Source organism: Theropithecus gelada, chromosome 5, assembly GCF_003255815.1.
Source record: "Theropithecus gelada isolate Dixy chromosome 5, Tgel_1.0, whole genome shotgun sequence".
Lineage (NCBI taxonomy): Eukaryota > Metazoa > Chordata > Mammalia > Primates > Cercopithecidae > Theropithecus > Theropithecus gelada.
The window spans coordinates 147,253,952-147,270,040 of NC_037672.1; the positions used below are offsets into that span (position 1 = coordinate 147,253,952).

Below are 16,089 nucleotides of genomic sequence, written 5' to 3' on the forward strand. Positions count from 1 at the left end.
TACCTTGCAGGAGCCCTGACAGCCACCGCACCGTGGGCCTGTGCAGGGACAGCCAGTTCAAGCAGCCTCTGAGGGCCTTAGCCGCCTTCTTTACAACTGCTCACTACTTTTTTACACTGAAAGGGGGTCCCTGGTAGTTCTTCTTAACCTCCAAAAAATTCACACAGGAACCCTTCAGCCACTCTCCTTGGCAACTGAGTGAGTCCACCTCCCTGCTGCCTCCACAGCAAGCAGCAGCATCCACCACTCCCAACACCTGGGCGGACCACCAGGCCAAGGTGCCAGAGGAGAACAGGCAGCTGCTGGGAGCCCACACACAGCCAGGCTTTTTGTTTCTATTGAGTATCTGCTATATGCAAAGCAAAGAAGGAATAAGGAACAAAGATTGCTTGTGTGATGAGCAAGTTCCAAGAGATAGTCAGATAACAGGGGTCACTGGGGTATGTGCCCTGCTACTCTTCTGGCTAAATTACTCATGACCACATGGAATTGTTGCCTTTTCCCCGCAATGACTACTGAAAGCTTGCCCTTTTAAAAATAAGGCTTTTAGCTCTTTCTTGACCACTCAGGTAGTTTATAAATTTTTGAAATATCCACAGGCAGTCTTTGCTTTACACAGTTCCAGCATGCATGAATTTCAGTTATCACTCCTTAAATAACACCAGCCCTCCAATAACATAGTTCAAATTTAGGTTGTCACAGTAATTACATAAAGTATGCACTTTTGTGGTTAGCTCTTCAGTCCACAAATCACTATATAAATAACATGTGCATCATCATCATCAGTGACCAATCACATCACTCCTTTCAAAATATGTCAATGACTGCTCACTGCATATCTGTTATTCAGGTCACACACAGACAGCAAACTGTGCAGCTGTGTTGCTTTTTGTCTCCCAGTGATAAAGTCATATAATATTTCACAAAAATGGATAATCAAAAAAGGGTATTGGCCAACAAAGATGAAACTGCAGTAAAGAATGGAAAATGATAAAGCTGAAGGTACAATTTGAATTGAATATAAATGGGGTTATAGAAGAAAGAGCTGCTTGTGGGATGCTGACCCTGCTGAGACACTGTAGATATGCAGCCAGGAAGGGAATGAAGGAACTTATCAGTGTAAGTTAGGGAAGAAGGTGTAACAAAGATGTCCCAGAATTGAAACCAGCAAAAGCCTCACATTAAAGGAATTCTAGGGCATATTTCATGACATTGAAAGCACAAAAGATGAAATGTTAGACGGTGATCCCAACTTAGAGTATGACAGCTCCCCAAGGCATAGAAAAGATGCTAGCTCCTTAACATGTATATAACAAGTATATTACATGTATATAACAAGTTCAAACTACTCTTGATACGTTTTTCATAAGTAATTATCAATGTATCAAATGTTTTAAATTACAATGTATTAAGTACATGTGAGTTTTACTACCTTTTTCATGTTATATATATAACTGAATATGAGTTTTTAATGTTTCGACAAAATTATTATTAGAGACAGGGTTTTGCTCTGTCACCCAGGCTGGAGTGCAGTGGCATGATCATGGCTCACTACAGCCTTCACCTCCTGCAGTCCTCCCACCTTCCCAAGCAGCTGAGACTACAGGTATGCACCACCATGCCCAGCTAATTCTTAATTTTTTTGTAGAGGTGCGGGTCTCACTATGTTGCCAGACTGGTCTCAAACTCCTGGCCTCAAATGATGTTCCCACCTTATCCTCCCAAAATGTTGGGATTCAGGCATGAACTACCGTGCCCAGCCTGACAAAAATTTTTAAAGACGATGGAACAATTGTAAAATTGACCAATGATTATTCAGATCACTTTGTTTGGTTTCAGTTTGCATGCTCGCTTTTACAGTTCCATACTACTGTGCAAAGAACAGATGACCTGTAATATAATAGGTTCATTTTACGACTCCTGTTGGCTCAGGATGTATGAAATGATTGAGTATAAGGGAAAAATCCAGTGGTTATAGAATTCTTGCTATCATTATTACTATTTCAATGTTTTGACCAAATTTATAAACACAATCCTTTAAATATTTAAAACACCTTGTTAGCCAGACTATTATACTTTAGGACACAGGTAAGGTGATCCAAATACTCTGTTTCCCCACCAGATAAACCTAAAAGACGTGAGATATAGTACTTTGTTCTGTGTTCAGACCTCAGCTCAGAGCAGAGACAGAGAGACGGATAGACTATTACGACGGGATAAGCAACGAATTGGAAACAGCTCCGTTCCTAGTCAGATCCTGATTTGCTGCGTGTGCTTTTAGCTTGCTTATTATCTTGGGCCTAAATATATGATGCTGTTTCCAGCACAAACCTCCAGGCAAACCAGCTTAAGTATCTTTCTACTCCACTCTCAATGCCATTGTGGCCCCTGCCTCATTAAAACAGACAGGGTCAGGGGCTTCCGTTCAGATGTAAGATGGAACCCGGCCCAGTAACAGTGCAGAAGAATAAACAAATATACAAAGATGTTCCTTGTTCCTGCTTCATGGGAATATGAATATTAACAGGATATGTCTGTAAACACATCTTAAACTCTTCAGAGCGGTGCTGTGAAACAGAACTTTCTACAGTGATGGAAATGATCTTTATCTGTGCTGTCCAATGTGGTGGCCACTAGCCATATGTGAGTACTGAGCCCCTGAAGTGTGGCTAGTGCCACCAAGAAACCTACATTTTAATTTTATTGAACTTTAAATAATTTAAATAGTTCCATATGACTAATGGCTAGCATAACAGACAGAAGCTTTAGAAAAAAGGTACCAAATTAATCTTTGGTAATTTGTTTCTAGAAGACAGCACGAAATGCATCCATTTTGTGAAGGTACCACAGGTTTACCTTGTGAACCACTCAACACCAGGCCTAGCTCAGCACAGACCGCAGCACATGTGACCTCATAGTCATGGCCTGTCAAAATGGCCCGAGGAGCAGCAATCTCACCTTTAGGAAAAAACAGATGAAAAGAACAAATCAATTCAAGTTCATGCAGATTAAATAATCAACAACTTGCTCCTAATTCCCATCATGCCTATTTAATTTATAGTTTGGGAATTTGTCCAGCAATCCTACTTTAGGACTCGATCGAAGTTATATACTATAGTTTGATTATGAGGACCACATCCTGCTAAAATGTCAAGTAACCTTTATGTAATTATCAAGCAACAATGGTTGAAAACTCAGGGTTAAATACAACAAAATCTGCATTCCAAAATGCCTCATAAAAAATTAGCCCCTCAATTAGATGTTTTATGGTCAGATGACTATAAAATTAGGAACTTTGGCTCAATTTACATTTCAAAGAAAGGCCTTGCCCCTCCCTCGCCCCTTCTTATGCTCTGTGGACCGCTGAAACCCATCATAATGAAGATAGTCTGAACTAGACTTCCGCTACCTCCACAGGAATTCTGCAGCCCCTCTCTTAAATACCTATTCTCTCTACTAAGCTTATGTATTTTTCTGATGTATGAATTTCATGGGTATATTTCTCTGTAGTTCATTCAAAGAACCAAAAATAATAAACCTAAAAAAACCTAAAAAAACAAAACCTAAAAAAATAAAAACCTAAAAAAACCAAACCCTTACAGATAAGTCTACAGATAGTGACTGAAAATGAGGGGCGGTGGGTGGAGAAGGGGGGACAGAGGAGGAGTATCCAAAAAACGGCAGATGTTGCTGAATACTTTCACAAGTAGAAAGAACAAGTCATACTGTATGTCTGTCCCAGACTAAAAAGAAAAAGTACGGTTGGTTGGTTGGTTGGTTGGCTGGTTGGCTGGTTGGCTAGTTAATAAGGAACCCACCATGACTAAATAAAACGGTAATGGCCTTGATTTGTTGATTGGTTCATGCCAAGTCACAAGGATAAATCGGATTCCATGTCTAGCCTGAAGAATACGATTTGAAAACTAAAGGAATCCTCTACTTTTATAGTCTCTAAAGGTAAAGACACAAAAAGTCTTTCCAAGTGGAGAGCAGGATTCTATTAGCATTCTTGATTTCTTGATTTGGATTTGTTTTATAGTATGCTTGATAACTAACACTGTGTAATCCAGAAGAGACAAATGTGCCCACAGAGTAGGTGGCTACCAGCAGCTGTGGAACTCTGTGGAAGAGAATTGCTTGCATCTTAACCCCAGACAGCTGACTATCCTTGGAGCAGTCAGCCACTCAGAGGAAAGACGTCCAGCAGCTCAGAAGAAACCCACTGAAAACCTACTGTACTTGGAATGCTGCCGTCAAAAAACTAACCTGGCTTCCAAAGTGGGGGTTCTTCCAGTAGGTCACTGGGTTATTTGAAATTTTATGCAAAATGTATCTACATGCCTGTTTTTCTACGTAGCAGGGGAGGAAAACAAGTTTTACTGAATGGACAGAAGTCCATGACCAAGAAAAGCTGAGAGGCTTCTACCCTGAAGAGAGGTCTAGTCTCTGCTTGTAGCCCCACTTCACCTGGAGCCAGCAGTCACTTCAGGTCTAGCCTTCCACATGACAGTTCCAATGCATGTACCAGAGTACATAATACAGGGCCATGTCCCCGCAGTGTCCTTCAAGGCTTTGGTGACTGTAGGTAATTCTGAGTGGGACTTAAGTTGAAGGGATGTCACACAGAACTCTGCACCACACTGGCAGTGCTATGTGCAGCCAGCCGCTGGACCTGGCCTACAGACTTAGTGATAAAGGGAGACTGAAAGTGACATACAAAGAGGCAAGGGGATAGGCAGAACAACGGGCTTTGTTTCATTTGATTCCAAGTTTTAAAACTTCTCTGGGAGGCAAACCTACCTGAATTAGAAAGTTTTCTTGACATTTCCCAAGCCACAAAGAATTTGTCACAAGAGCAATTTTGTTTCTTACAAAGTCCAGAAATTTGGGAAAATTTTAAAGAAACAAAGCAAATAATGTAAGTCAATCTGAACTACTTAAGCTTCTGTTAGGATCCACAAATTTTAGGAATAAGTATACTGTTTTAAAAAATTATTGGCCAGGTGCAGTGACTCATGCCTGTAATCCCAGCACTTTGGGAGGCCAAGGCGGGCAGATCACCTGAGATTAGGAGTTTGAGACCAGTCTGGCCAACATGGTGAAACCCTGCCTCTACTAAAAATACAAAAAATTAGTTTGGTGTGGTGGTGTGTGCCTCTAATCCCAGTTACTCGGGAGGCTGAGGTAGGAGAATCGCTTGAACCTGGGTAGAGGTTGCAGTGAGCCGAGATTGTGCCACTGCACTCCAGCCTGGGTGACAGAGCAAGACTCCATCTCAAAAAAATAATAAAATAAGAAGTTATCAATACTTTAGCCCTGATTCTTGATTTCCCTTTTCCCCAGAAGGCTGTACATTCCACAAAAATACCATACAATGTTGTTTCTGAAATTACTGTCTAATTAGATCCATTGGCAACTTTTTTTTTTTTTTTTTTTTTAACCAGCAATTAAAATCATTAAGATCTAAGGGAATATATTTTTGGTGTAATTGTTGGTTTTTTGTTGTTGTTGTTTTTATAAGTTACCATTTCATGGATGGTGAAATTTGTGTTTTAACTTGAATTGTCTTGGAATTCCTCAGTGAAAAGTGAAGGTTTGAAGGAAAACTGATGTCAAATGAAGGCATTCTAAGTATAAGACAAAGTAAACAAAGGACAGATAGATAATGGTGGTCCCAGAGGACAACGTCACTTAAGCACATCAGTGCTAACTTATTGTTTTCTCAGAAGCATGGTGGAAGAAGGGAGGGGATTGCTGTCAATTTTCTTTCTTTCTTTAATGTAAAAGAGTTGAAATACTGAGAGTTTTCTACGACTATAAAGTTAAGAGTTTAGGAAGCCTCGTGATTAACCCCAGAAGGTGGGTTAAGATGCAAGCATAATTTTTTTTTTGTAAACTCATAAGATTTTTATCATCATGCTTTGCTTACAAAATACTAGTTTCCAATAATCCAAACTTTATTAAATCATTTTTCACTCCACAAATCAGAACACACACACATGCAGAGTAATTTCAAAACTGAAAAAGAATTTCTTCTTTCCCTAGGGCCTGATCTCTAAATAAGGAACTGTTCAGTGCTAGGACTTTGGCTTCAAAGTTTGGCAAAATGTTTGCTAATCCCGGAAGCAGGTTAGACAGTTCAGGAAATACAAAAAAAAAAAAAAAAAGAGAGAGAGAGAGAGAAAGAAAACCAAATTAAAAGCATAAGGGTAGACTTATGATCATTAGGTTCTCAGGTAACTGGTTTCACAGTCACTGGATTTCCAGTAAAAAAGACAGTGCTACTTAACTTCCCTCACCTATAGGAAATGTACATTATTGGCCTCTATAACCCCACATACAACAATATAAGGAGAGATATCATGTCATTCCTCTAAGAAAAGCTGTTTCCAATCTTCTTTAAAGATTGTATTCCCTGTATTATCTGCTGTACAGATTGAGCATTCTTTACATTTTCTACTTATCAAAAAGTACATTCAAAATAAATACCTACTATTTGATTTTTATAAGTTTTATAATAAAGAGCTTGAAATAGTTACACTTCAGTATAGCAAATATATGATATGGGATTTAAATCAAACAGGTCAAAACTGTTTAAGTTCAATGGACATTTTGGGAACCACTTGTAATGAAATTACTGAGAGTAGTGGAGATAATCGGAGGCAGAGCAGAGGCTTTACATGTGGCTCACAGAATCTTTTTATGTCTCTGTAGTTACACTGTATACATCATCCTGGATCACAGCAGAGCCCAAGTGACGACATCCCACAGAAAGGAAAGGCAAAATCCCTCCATATCTATGTACATTTCTGTTTGGAAAGCCTAGAAACAAAATCTTGGAACCATATAACTCATTCTCACTGCAGTATTCTCAGAAATCTGCCCCTCCCAACTACTTGTCAGTCACACAGATTTTAATACTCAGCAAGAAATAATCAGCTCAAACAAGATGATTCTGGCCATATATTACTTTTCAAAGATGCCAAAGCTATCAATAATCTCTCATTGCAGTCTCTAAACCGAATGAAGAGCAAAAAAAAAAAAAAAAGTCTTCTCAAAAATATCAAGTTAATTCTTTTGATAAAAATTTGCAATAGTTAAGGGATACAAAAAGTCTTTACCTTTGCTTTCTGAGATAGTAGGATCTACCAAAGGCTAGACCATAAAGCAGAACAGATTCCCTTAAGAACCTTTTAAAGTCTTACTGCTTGAAAAATTGTCATGGCCTTCAATAATGCTGAGAGAAAAATTTATCTTGCTGCTAGTTTAAGGGACTACACTTCAAACTCTTCTTAAAGAAAAATAAAAAGAGAAAGAGGACAGACTTCTAGGACTGCTTTGAAAAGCTTGAGCAATTACTTCAAAGGAAAGGGTGTCTTTGTCCGGAGAGCAGGTTTATGACTACTGATGCAAATCCTAACCAAAGGCTGACAAGGATACTGAGTGCATCTTTATGGTTGGCCTTAAAGGAATATGAACAAGTCAAATGAGATTAAAGACAGCCCAAATTCTGCTGCAAATACCAGGGCACATCAGGTTTTACAGAGGCACTTCTCTCAGTACATAATACTAGATATCAATACCAACTTACAGAGACAATTATAACAATCTAACTTGCATTCAAGCAACACAAGATCTCTATAATGACCACTTAGCATTTATACTGGACTTATGTTTTAAAACATTAGGTGAAATATTTTAACACCACTAGGCAGAATAGCAAATGCTTTTATTAGTTGTGTTTCTCTGGTGCCCTCACAACATTAAGTATATTTATCAAACAGACTGCGAACCACTTAAAATTACACCTGAAAGAAGAGAAGAGGAAAGAGGAATTTCTCTAGTATCTTGCTTATAAATATTCAGTGAGAAGAATATTTCATAAGGTCTATATCCATTAGGGAAAAGAGGTGACAATCCAGGTAAAAACAGATCCGACATGTATTTCTGGCAAACTTGTAGTTACTTTTTAAAAAGTGAATAAAGTTCTTGGTGTTTTGGCGTCATCTCCTTACTCTTATGAAAATTAGATCACTTTGAAATGCAGTATAAAGTTTTCATTTGTAGGTTAAATATGTTGTTGTTAGCACAGTGAATTCTCTTCATTCCATTTTCTCAATACCATCTATTATGAATGAAGCGGGATTAAACATTTTCCTATTCTTAGTTTTATAAAACTAAAATTATTTCTTCCAATTAATACTTAGTTTAGATGACTCCTGGCTGAGCCAGAAAATAACATATCCCATTTGTTCATCCATTCATTCCTTCACTCCTTCATTCACTTAATAATATTTATTGAGTTTGTATTCTTAATATGTGTGAGGTACTATGGAATAAGGAAAGGAGTAAAACATGGCCTTTTATTTAAAAATAACTTGATTTTAAAGGATCATTGGATCTGGTTTTGTCAACAGTACTATAAACCTGCAAATCATAATTATAAATATCTATGCTTGTAAAGGTCAACATAATAGTACTGAAGTCCATACCACTTGTAACTAATTTTGAATGCAAAATCAATATTTAACAATAATTAACATGCTTAAAGACCACCAATATAATTTTCCTCATTAGTAAAAATGTATCACCTGAACTTTTATAGAGGAAAATCAAAATATAAAACCTGGCTTTATTTAAAAAAAAGGAATAATTTCAATAGAAAACAAATTAAGAAATAAAATATATTTGTTTAAAAAGCCCAAATACATAATGAACTTATTAGGCATATATATTATAGATAAAAAACAAAAATATATTATACAATATATGCCAGTCATTTCCTAAAGACGGATACCTCTATTTTACATGTGCCCTTTGTACCATTTAGTTACAATTGATTACTATAAAACATTCATGTGAAAACTGAATACTAAGCTTTCTCATGTGGCTCACCATAATGGTAAATCAGGAAAGGAAATGGCTTTGCTAAAGCAGAAGTGAGGTTAAATATTTTTTGAACCTTTTCTATTAACTTCCTAGTTTTACAATGGAAATTATACTGCATTTTAATTATGCTTAGAAAAATGACTTGAAATTTGTTCTATACATTTCATCTTCACCAAACTTTTCCCTTCCCCTATTCATCATGGTCTCTTTGGTGAAAAATCATAATTTGATTAGACATATAGACTACAGATGACAAGCCATAGCTGCATTTACAGTACAACCACCATCAGACGGGAAATTTTAGTAGCATCTTCTTGTAAATAATATTAGAAGTATTAATGCAAGACAAGATAATGTTGGTACAAAGAAAACGGTAAGTCCTTGGTATGTAACATTTCTCCTCCTCTCTCTCTGATACGTAATAAATGACTGTAACATGGGAATCACCCTCTAAGTCCATGGTTGACCCTTGAACAACATAGGTTTGAACGATATGGGTCCACTCATATGTAGATTTTCTTCTGCCTCTGCCATTTGAGACAGCAAGACCAGCCCTCTGCTTCCTCAGTCTACTCAGTGTGAAAGACAACCAGGAAGAAGACCTTTATGATGATCTACTTCTACTTCATGAATAGTAAATATATTTTCTCCTTGTGATTTTCTTAATAACATTTTCTTTTCTCTAGTTTACTTTATTATAAGAACACAGTATATGATACATATAACATACAAAATATGTGTTAACCAACTTTATGTTATCAGTAAGGCTTCCAAGTCAACAGTAAGCTATCAGTAGTTAAGTTTCTGGGGAGTCAAAAGTTATATGCATGTTTCTGACTGTGTGGAATGTTGGCACCCCTGACTCCTGTGTTGTTCAAAAGTCAACTGTACATTAGAAAATGGGTTTATATGAGTGTGTACCTACAATTATATACTTAAAGTATACCCCTTAAATGTGTATTTGAAAAATACAAAATCCTACCATGACATGTATTGTCATAAGAACTCAGTATAATGCAGTTGTCTTTTTACGTCTCTTGCAAATACTAAGAATGCTTTAGTGATAGGATTGCATCAAATTCTCTATAGCTGATATTCTAATTAAGTGTATAGTTTAGATAACTCTGACCTAGACTGCCTGAGTTTAAATCTAGGCTCCAGCACTTGCTAGCTATGTGAGCTCCCTTGGGCAAGTTTCCATAATTCTAGTAAGAAGATCCTAAAAGCGTCAAGGCCCAGGGCAGAAAGTAAAGGCATATTTATAATTTCTCCATGCCTCATCTATAAGTCAAGGATAATAACAGTAGATACCACACAGCGCTACTGTGAAGATTAATGAATTAATGTGTAAAGCGCTCAGGATGGTGCCTGGCATGTAGTGAGCACCCATTAGTATCATCTGTAAGTAGTAGTAGCAGCACGCCAGGCATAGTCGCTTATGCCTGTAATCCCAGCACTTTGGGAGGCCGAGGCGGGTGGATCACAAGGTCAGGAGATCGAGACCATCCTGGCCAACATGGTGAAACCCCATCTCTATAAAAATACAAAAAAATCAGCTGGACGTGGTGGCGCCCGCATGTAGTCCCAACTATTTGGGAGGCTGAGGCAGGAGAATCGCTTGAACCTGGGAGGTGGAGGTTGCAGTGAGCCAAGATCTCACCACTGTACTCCAGCCTGGTGACAGAGCAAGACTCTGTCTCTTACAAAAAAAAAAAAAAAAAAAAAATATATATATATATATATATATATATAGAGTAGTAGTAGCAATAGAATGATCCCTTTTTTCACTCTCTGTTATAAACACTCCTTTCATTGAAAGTATAATATCTGATCCTATGCTGCATAAAAGCTAATTAGAGATGGTTCTCTCCTTGATAATTCATATAAATTCTAATACAGCTACTAATATGTGGCAGCCTAGAGGCTAAGAGTGGGGAGTTAAGGTACAGTACAGTAATTAGGTGCATTCCCCAAATTAAAATATTTATTATTATTATTTTTAGACAGGGTCTCACTCTGTTGCCCAGGCTGGAGTGCAATGGTGCGACCATAGATCGCTGCAGCCTAGACCTCCCTGGGCTGAGGTGATCCTCCCACTTCAGCCTCCCGAGTAGCTGGGACTACAGGCACCACACCCAGCTAATTCTTTTTACTTCTTGTACAGACAGCATCTCCCTATGCTGCCCATGCTGGTTTTGAACTCTTGGGCTCAAACAATACCCTTGTCTCGGCCTCCCAAAATGCTAGGATTACAGGCATGAGCCACTGTGCCCGGCCTAAAGCATCTTTATTGTCTCTGATTATCAAGGTATTACATGCTCATTATAAAACATTCAGATACTTTAGTAAATTATAATGAAGAAAATGAAAAATTGCTTCCAAATTCACTACCTATAAATAAATGTTGCTAATACTTGTGATCATTTCATACTTTTTCTATGAATATATGTACATAGAATACAAGGGTATACACATACAGGCATAGGTACTTATGTTATACATGTAGCTTGGTGATCTTTTACACTTAGCAGTACAAAGAGTGTATCCTTCCATGTCAATATTACAAATTTGTATATCTTTGTTAATGCCTGTACAGGACTTCATTACATGGACATATCATTACTATACTTAACTAATGTGCTTCTTTTTTCCTACTTGCTTGAGACTTCATTTGTTGTCTTCCCATGGAGGGGCTTGGTCTTTGGTTCTAGGTAAGCTATGGCTACTGTAGCTGCATATGAGTGTCTGGTAACATAAACATGGTAAAATTCTACCCCCCAAAAAGAAAACGGGTAGAAAATTTGCTGAAGTGAAATCTTATTCAGATTTGTTGAAATGCAACATTGAGTCTGATTTTTATGAATATAAATTAAAACTGAAATTTGGTTTTATCTGTTTATCCTAAATACCCAAATTATTTAAAATTATTTATAATACATTCTCCTTAATATTTTAACCTTCTTTTGTTAAAAAATACGTAAGTAAGGGACTCTGAAAACTATAGAGGAATTTCATATCTTTAGCTATTAAACACTCCTGACCCCACTCACCCCAAGGAAATAAGGCAATCTCTCAGTTGTGCAAAGTTACAAGCTACAAGAATGAAAGCTTAAAAAGCTCAACAGTCATGTAGCCTTAAGCCACAAAAGGCATTAACAATTCAGATAATTTTTTTCCTATATAAACACTTCAAATCCAAAATCTGAAGTCTTATCAAACACATTCATTTTCTCACTTAAATGTGAAAAAAATTACTTTAAAAAAATTAGCAGATAAATGATATGTAATGATATACAATGACTCTGTTAAAAGATCAAGAAAATCAATTTTTAAAAATTTGTTAACACTTACAAACTTCTGCTCTGTAAAGCCATATAAATGAGCATAGCACATAAAAATTGAGGTAACTAGAAAAAATAGGGTTTAACTGTTGCTTTGTAAAAAAAAAAAAATCAGATTTAAATATTGAATTTCACATAAAAATGGTTATCTTTTCATAAATTATCAGTAATATCTAGAGTAAAATGTGAGTTACATAGGCACAAAGCTGCCGTAGAATTTCTCTTACGAAATGAGCGTTTCTGCAAGGTAGTAAAGTCAGTCTACTATGTTGTTCCAGGAAGCCTTAATTAAGTGTATCCTTGGTAGTTCTACCAATAATGTCATGGACCCCCCTTCCCCCACACAGATTCTGCAATATTTTAAAAGCAGAAGAATCCTACATTTAGTTGACTAGAAGGAATTTTTACTTTCTTAGACTAATTCCAACTATTGTTTGAAATTAAATTTCCCATATGAGCATAAAGTGTCAAGACAACTTTCTTTGGCATGGCACTATTAAAACAGTCTACATATGAAGATACTCAGTTTCAATCTGAGGGTATAAATCATCAGTTCTTCTGTTCTCATATTTATATGGCTATAACCTATGGGCTGAATGGTACAGTCATTTTTCTCTGCAACCAAACAAGGTAAATAAATGTGATATATTGGCATATCACCCCGCCACTCTGCATATGGTGCACATTAAGGTTGTATTCATTTGCCATATGAATATAATTCCTTTTTACCACATCTACTATTAGTTACAAGCAGTAAATACAGAGTTGTTTTGCTGGAACTTGAGGGCCTGCATTACATCATGGAGCACTAAACATCCTGGACCTTCTGGAGAATTTCATAGACATACTTTTAATGTCACCTGAACTTGAACACTGCCAACATACCTTTTGAAAACCCTTCTTGATAAATGCTTCAAGGAAAAAATAAAAACACAGGGTAGTTGTAGTGTGACAGTACATTCTAAATGCAGGCCCAGAAGGGAAGGTCTTGATGAGACACACACAAGAACTCTTGTTCCTGACAAAGGATCAGATCAAGAGTCATACCCAGGTATAAAATGGTTTCTTGTTCCAAGCATTACCTTCTTATTCAGAATCTAGTGAACATAAGGAACCTAAATTTAATATACCATCCAAATAACTTCCTCAACTGTAACTTATTGAAGAGCTGTGATCAAGAAGCTAGCAGTTTATTTCTGAAGAGCTGTGATCAAGAAACTAACAGTTTATTTCATCACAGACTGTGGTACTTTGTTTCATTAGGCAAATACTGTGCTTACTTTTTCCTTACACAAAATATTTATTGTACAGTTGCAAATCCAGGTTAGGGTGGGGTAAAAGGAGGAGTAAAGTGATTTCTTTTTAAGAACTCATATGGTTCAACACAAATGTACATACCTTGACATTTGTGACCCTTAAATAATAGATCACAGGCAATTAAAAACAAAGTACACCTGTCTTAACCAAGTACCAATTTTCATGTTTCCCAACATTAAGTCCCCAAATGCATCCAGCAGATGGTGCTCTAGGACACCTACTTACAGAGAGTAATATTGTTTATATTACATCCACCTATATTTTGGCAAGACAAAGAATAAGAATTTATTAGTAGCTTCAGTAAAACATACTAGGCTTCACAATAAAAAGGACATAATTCCTAAATATGCATACAAAAATATGCATACACATAAGCACGTGCACAGAGGCAGCCAGTAAATAATTCACACCTGGACATGTTATGATACTACTTTTCTTACAGACTTGATGAGTAGTCTATGTGTATCAGTAGTATTTATAGTCACATGGCAAGATCATTCTAAATTCATTAAAAAAAATTTAGAATGCCTTAAAGTTAGAATTCATTTTTAATTATAGCAGGAATGTCTCATTAGGGTGATACTAGTAAAATTAACAACAGTAGGATTTATGGTAATGACTTACGTGATTGATGAGCGTATAACAAAATGAAGTTTTAGACAGAGAAAAAGCAGGGCAGCTATGGCATACAGTACTTTAAAAAACAGCTCTGTGGTCTGTTAGTGCTAGCCTTATGGTTAATAAAACCTTCTTTCTAATTAACGGTGCTGAAATATTCTTGAAGAACAGAATCTTGTTGTTATGAAGAAAAGTTGTTTTTTTTTTTTTTCAGTAGACGCCAATCTCATAAAGGAAAAAGCTGACATAGATTAGCATGTCTGATTGCAATGAGGAAAAGAAAAAAAATGCCACCTTTCAATCAAATGAAAACCAGAATGTGAGAATGGAAAATGCGAGTATTACTGAAATACTACACACACAAATCTATGCAACACCCTCACAGTCAGCAACCATTTGCTTCTGAAGCTGATCGAATGTGGCTTTAAAAGATATTATTCAGATATCTAAAAATACCTAGTAAACATGTAATTTTTAAAATCCAAGTTTATGAATATAAAATAGTGAATAAATAATAACTGTTTTGTATATATTCATCTTGCTTATATAAATAAGATCGTATGAAAGTTTAAAGTATTTATTTATCAATGGAATGCACTAGGGAACATTTTCTCCAAAATTTGAAAATGTGCAGTCTGGAGAGCATTATTCTGAAGGCCAAATAACTATCTCAGGAAAAGAACTTTGGTGACAAGGCTCAGTCCTAAAACACAGAGTACTAGGACAAGGAGAGAGAGATGCCATGCTTTCATGTACAAAACATCTTTCAGTGAAATATTCTTGGTTAATTTCATTTTTTAAATCCCTAATTAAATGGAATCCTATATTAATTTTTCTTCTCATTGAGAAAACTGCATTTTACAGGAGATAACTATTACAAAACAATAGAGTCAAAGATGAAGAACTATCTGGTATACAGGAAAATAAGCCTTTTGCTATGTAGTATAGGCAGGTTTCATAAAACATTTACACTTTTTAAAGCCCCAAATTGTAGTATTTATAGGTTTTACACTTGATCTTAGCCAAAAGGCCAAGAAGTGATGTATTTATAGGTTTTATCCAGCTTTACCTAGCCCGATTTTGCCAAAGCAGTATGTATATTAATATTAGATAATATATTTTTAAACATTATCATACAGCTATCAACTTTACATATAACATCAATATTAGATTTGGAAAAAACAGTGTATGTAGGCTTATGACCCTAGAAAGTAAAATGACTACCTATTCTTATTATTTTTTAAATAAGAAAACTCTGAAATAGACCTATAAAATGCAGAAAAAGCAATAACCTGGTTTTCTTTTATGTATTTTCCCTTCAAGAAAGAAAAAGTCTACAATAAAAAATGTAAAGTTGAGGTATTAATGTGCATTTATAGAACATATTGCAATTATATGTATATACACGCTTCACCACTTCTTAAAGGTCATTTACATTGTATCTAAGAGGTACAATATAGGAATACGCATAACCTAAAACCCTTCATCTGAAAAGCTCTGACTTCAGCAGCTGCATCGTGGAACCATCAATGAGCCAGAGGCTTATAAAATCCGAACCAGCTTGCGTGAAACTGTTTGAAACAGTTTATACACGGTAACAATGTCTTTGTTTTTGTCATTTTCTTTTGAAAAGCGCAGACTGCATTTTCCATTTTTCTATTCTAATGCGTGTAAATTCTCATTATAAGAAAAAGTGCCTATTTGTCTTTCTCCTGGATTCATCTTTCAAAGCTGAAGCAAAATTAAATCGGGGCATCAGACATTATACAGGGGCTTGAAAGGATAAGGTTCACTTTGAGAAAGGTAATTTAATTCAGTCATGATACATTACAATTTTCTAAAATTTTTATTAGATGTGCTGTTATATTATTCTTTTATTGTTTTTCTTTTCATTGCTAGCATTACTAGGAGGTAATGTCCACCA

At 36.2% G+C, this 16,089-nt stretch overlaps 1 protein-coding gene and 1 pseudogene across 2 annotated transcripts in view; both read right to left on the reverse strand.

The window, feature by feature from the left end:
- Positions 1–16,089, reverse strand: part of LRBA (LPS responsive beige-like anchor protein) — a 756,763-nt gene that overhangs the window by 18,389 nt on the left and 722,285 nt on the right. For both annotated transcript variants that reach the window (XM_025385122.1, XM_025385123.1), the window contains exon 54: positions 2,857–2,958. In XM_025385122.1, coding sequence (XP_025240907.1) covers positions 2,857–2,958 — 102 coding nt within the window. The remainder of the gene's footprint in view (positions 1–2,856; positions 2,959–16,089) is intronic.
- Positions 15,078–15,207, reverse strand: LOC112625665 (annotated as a pseudogene).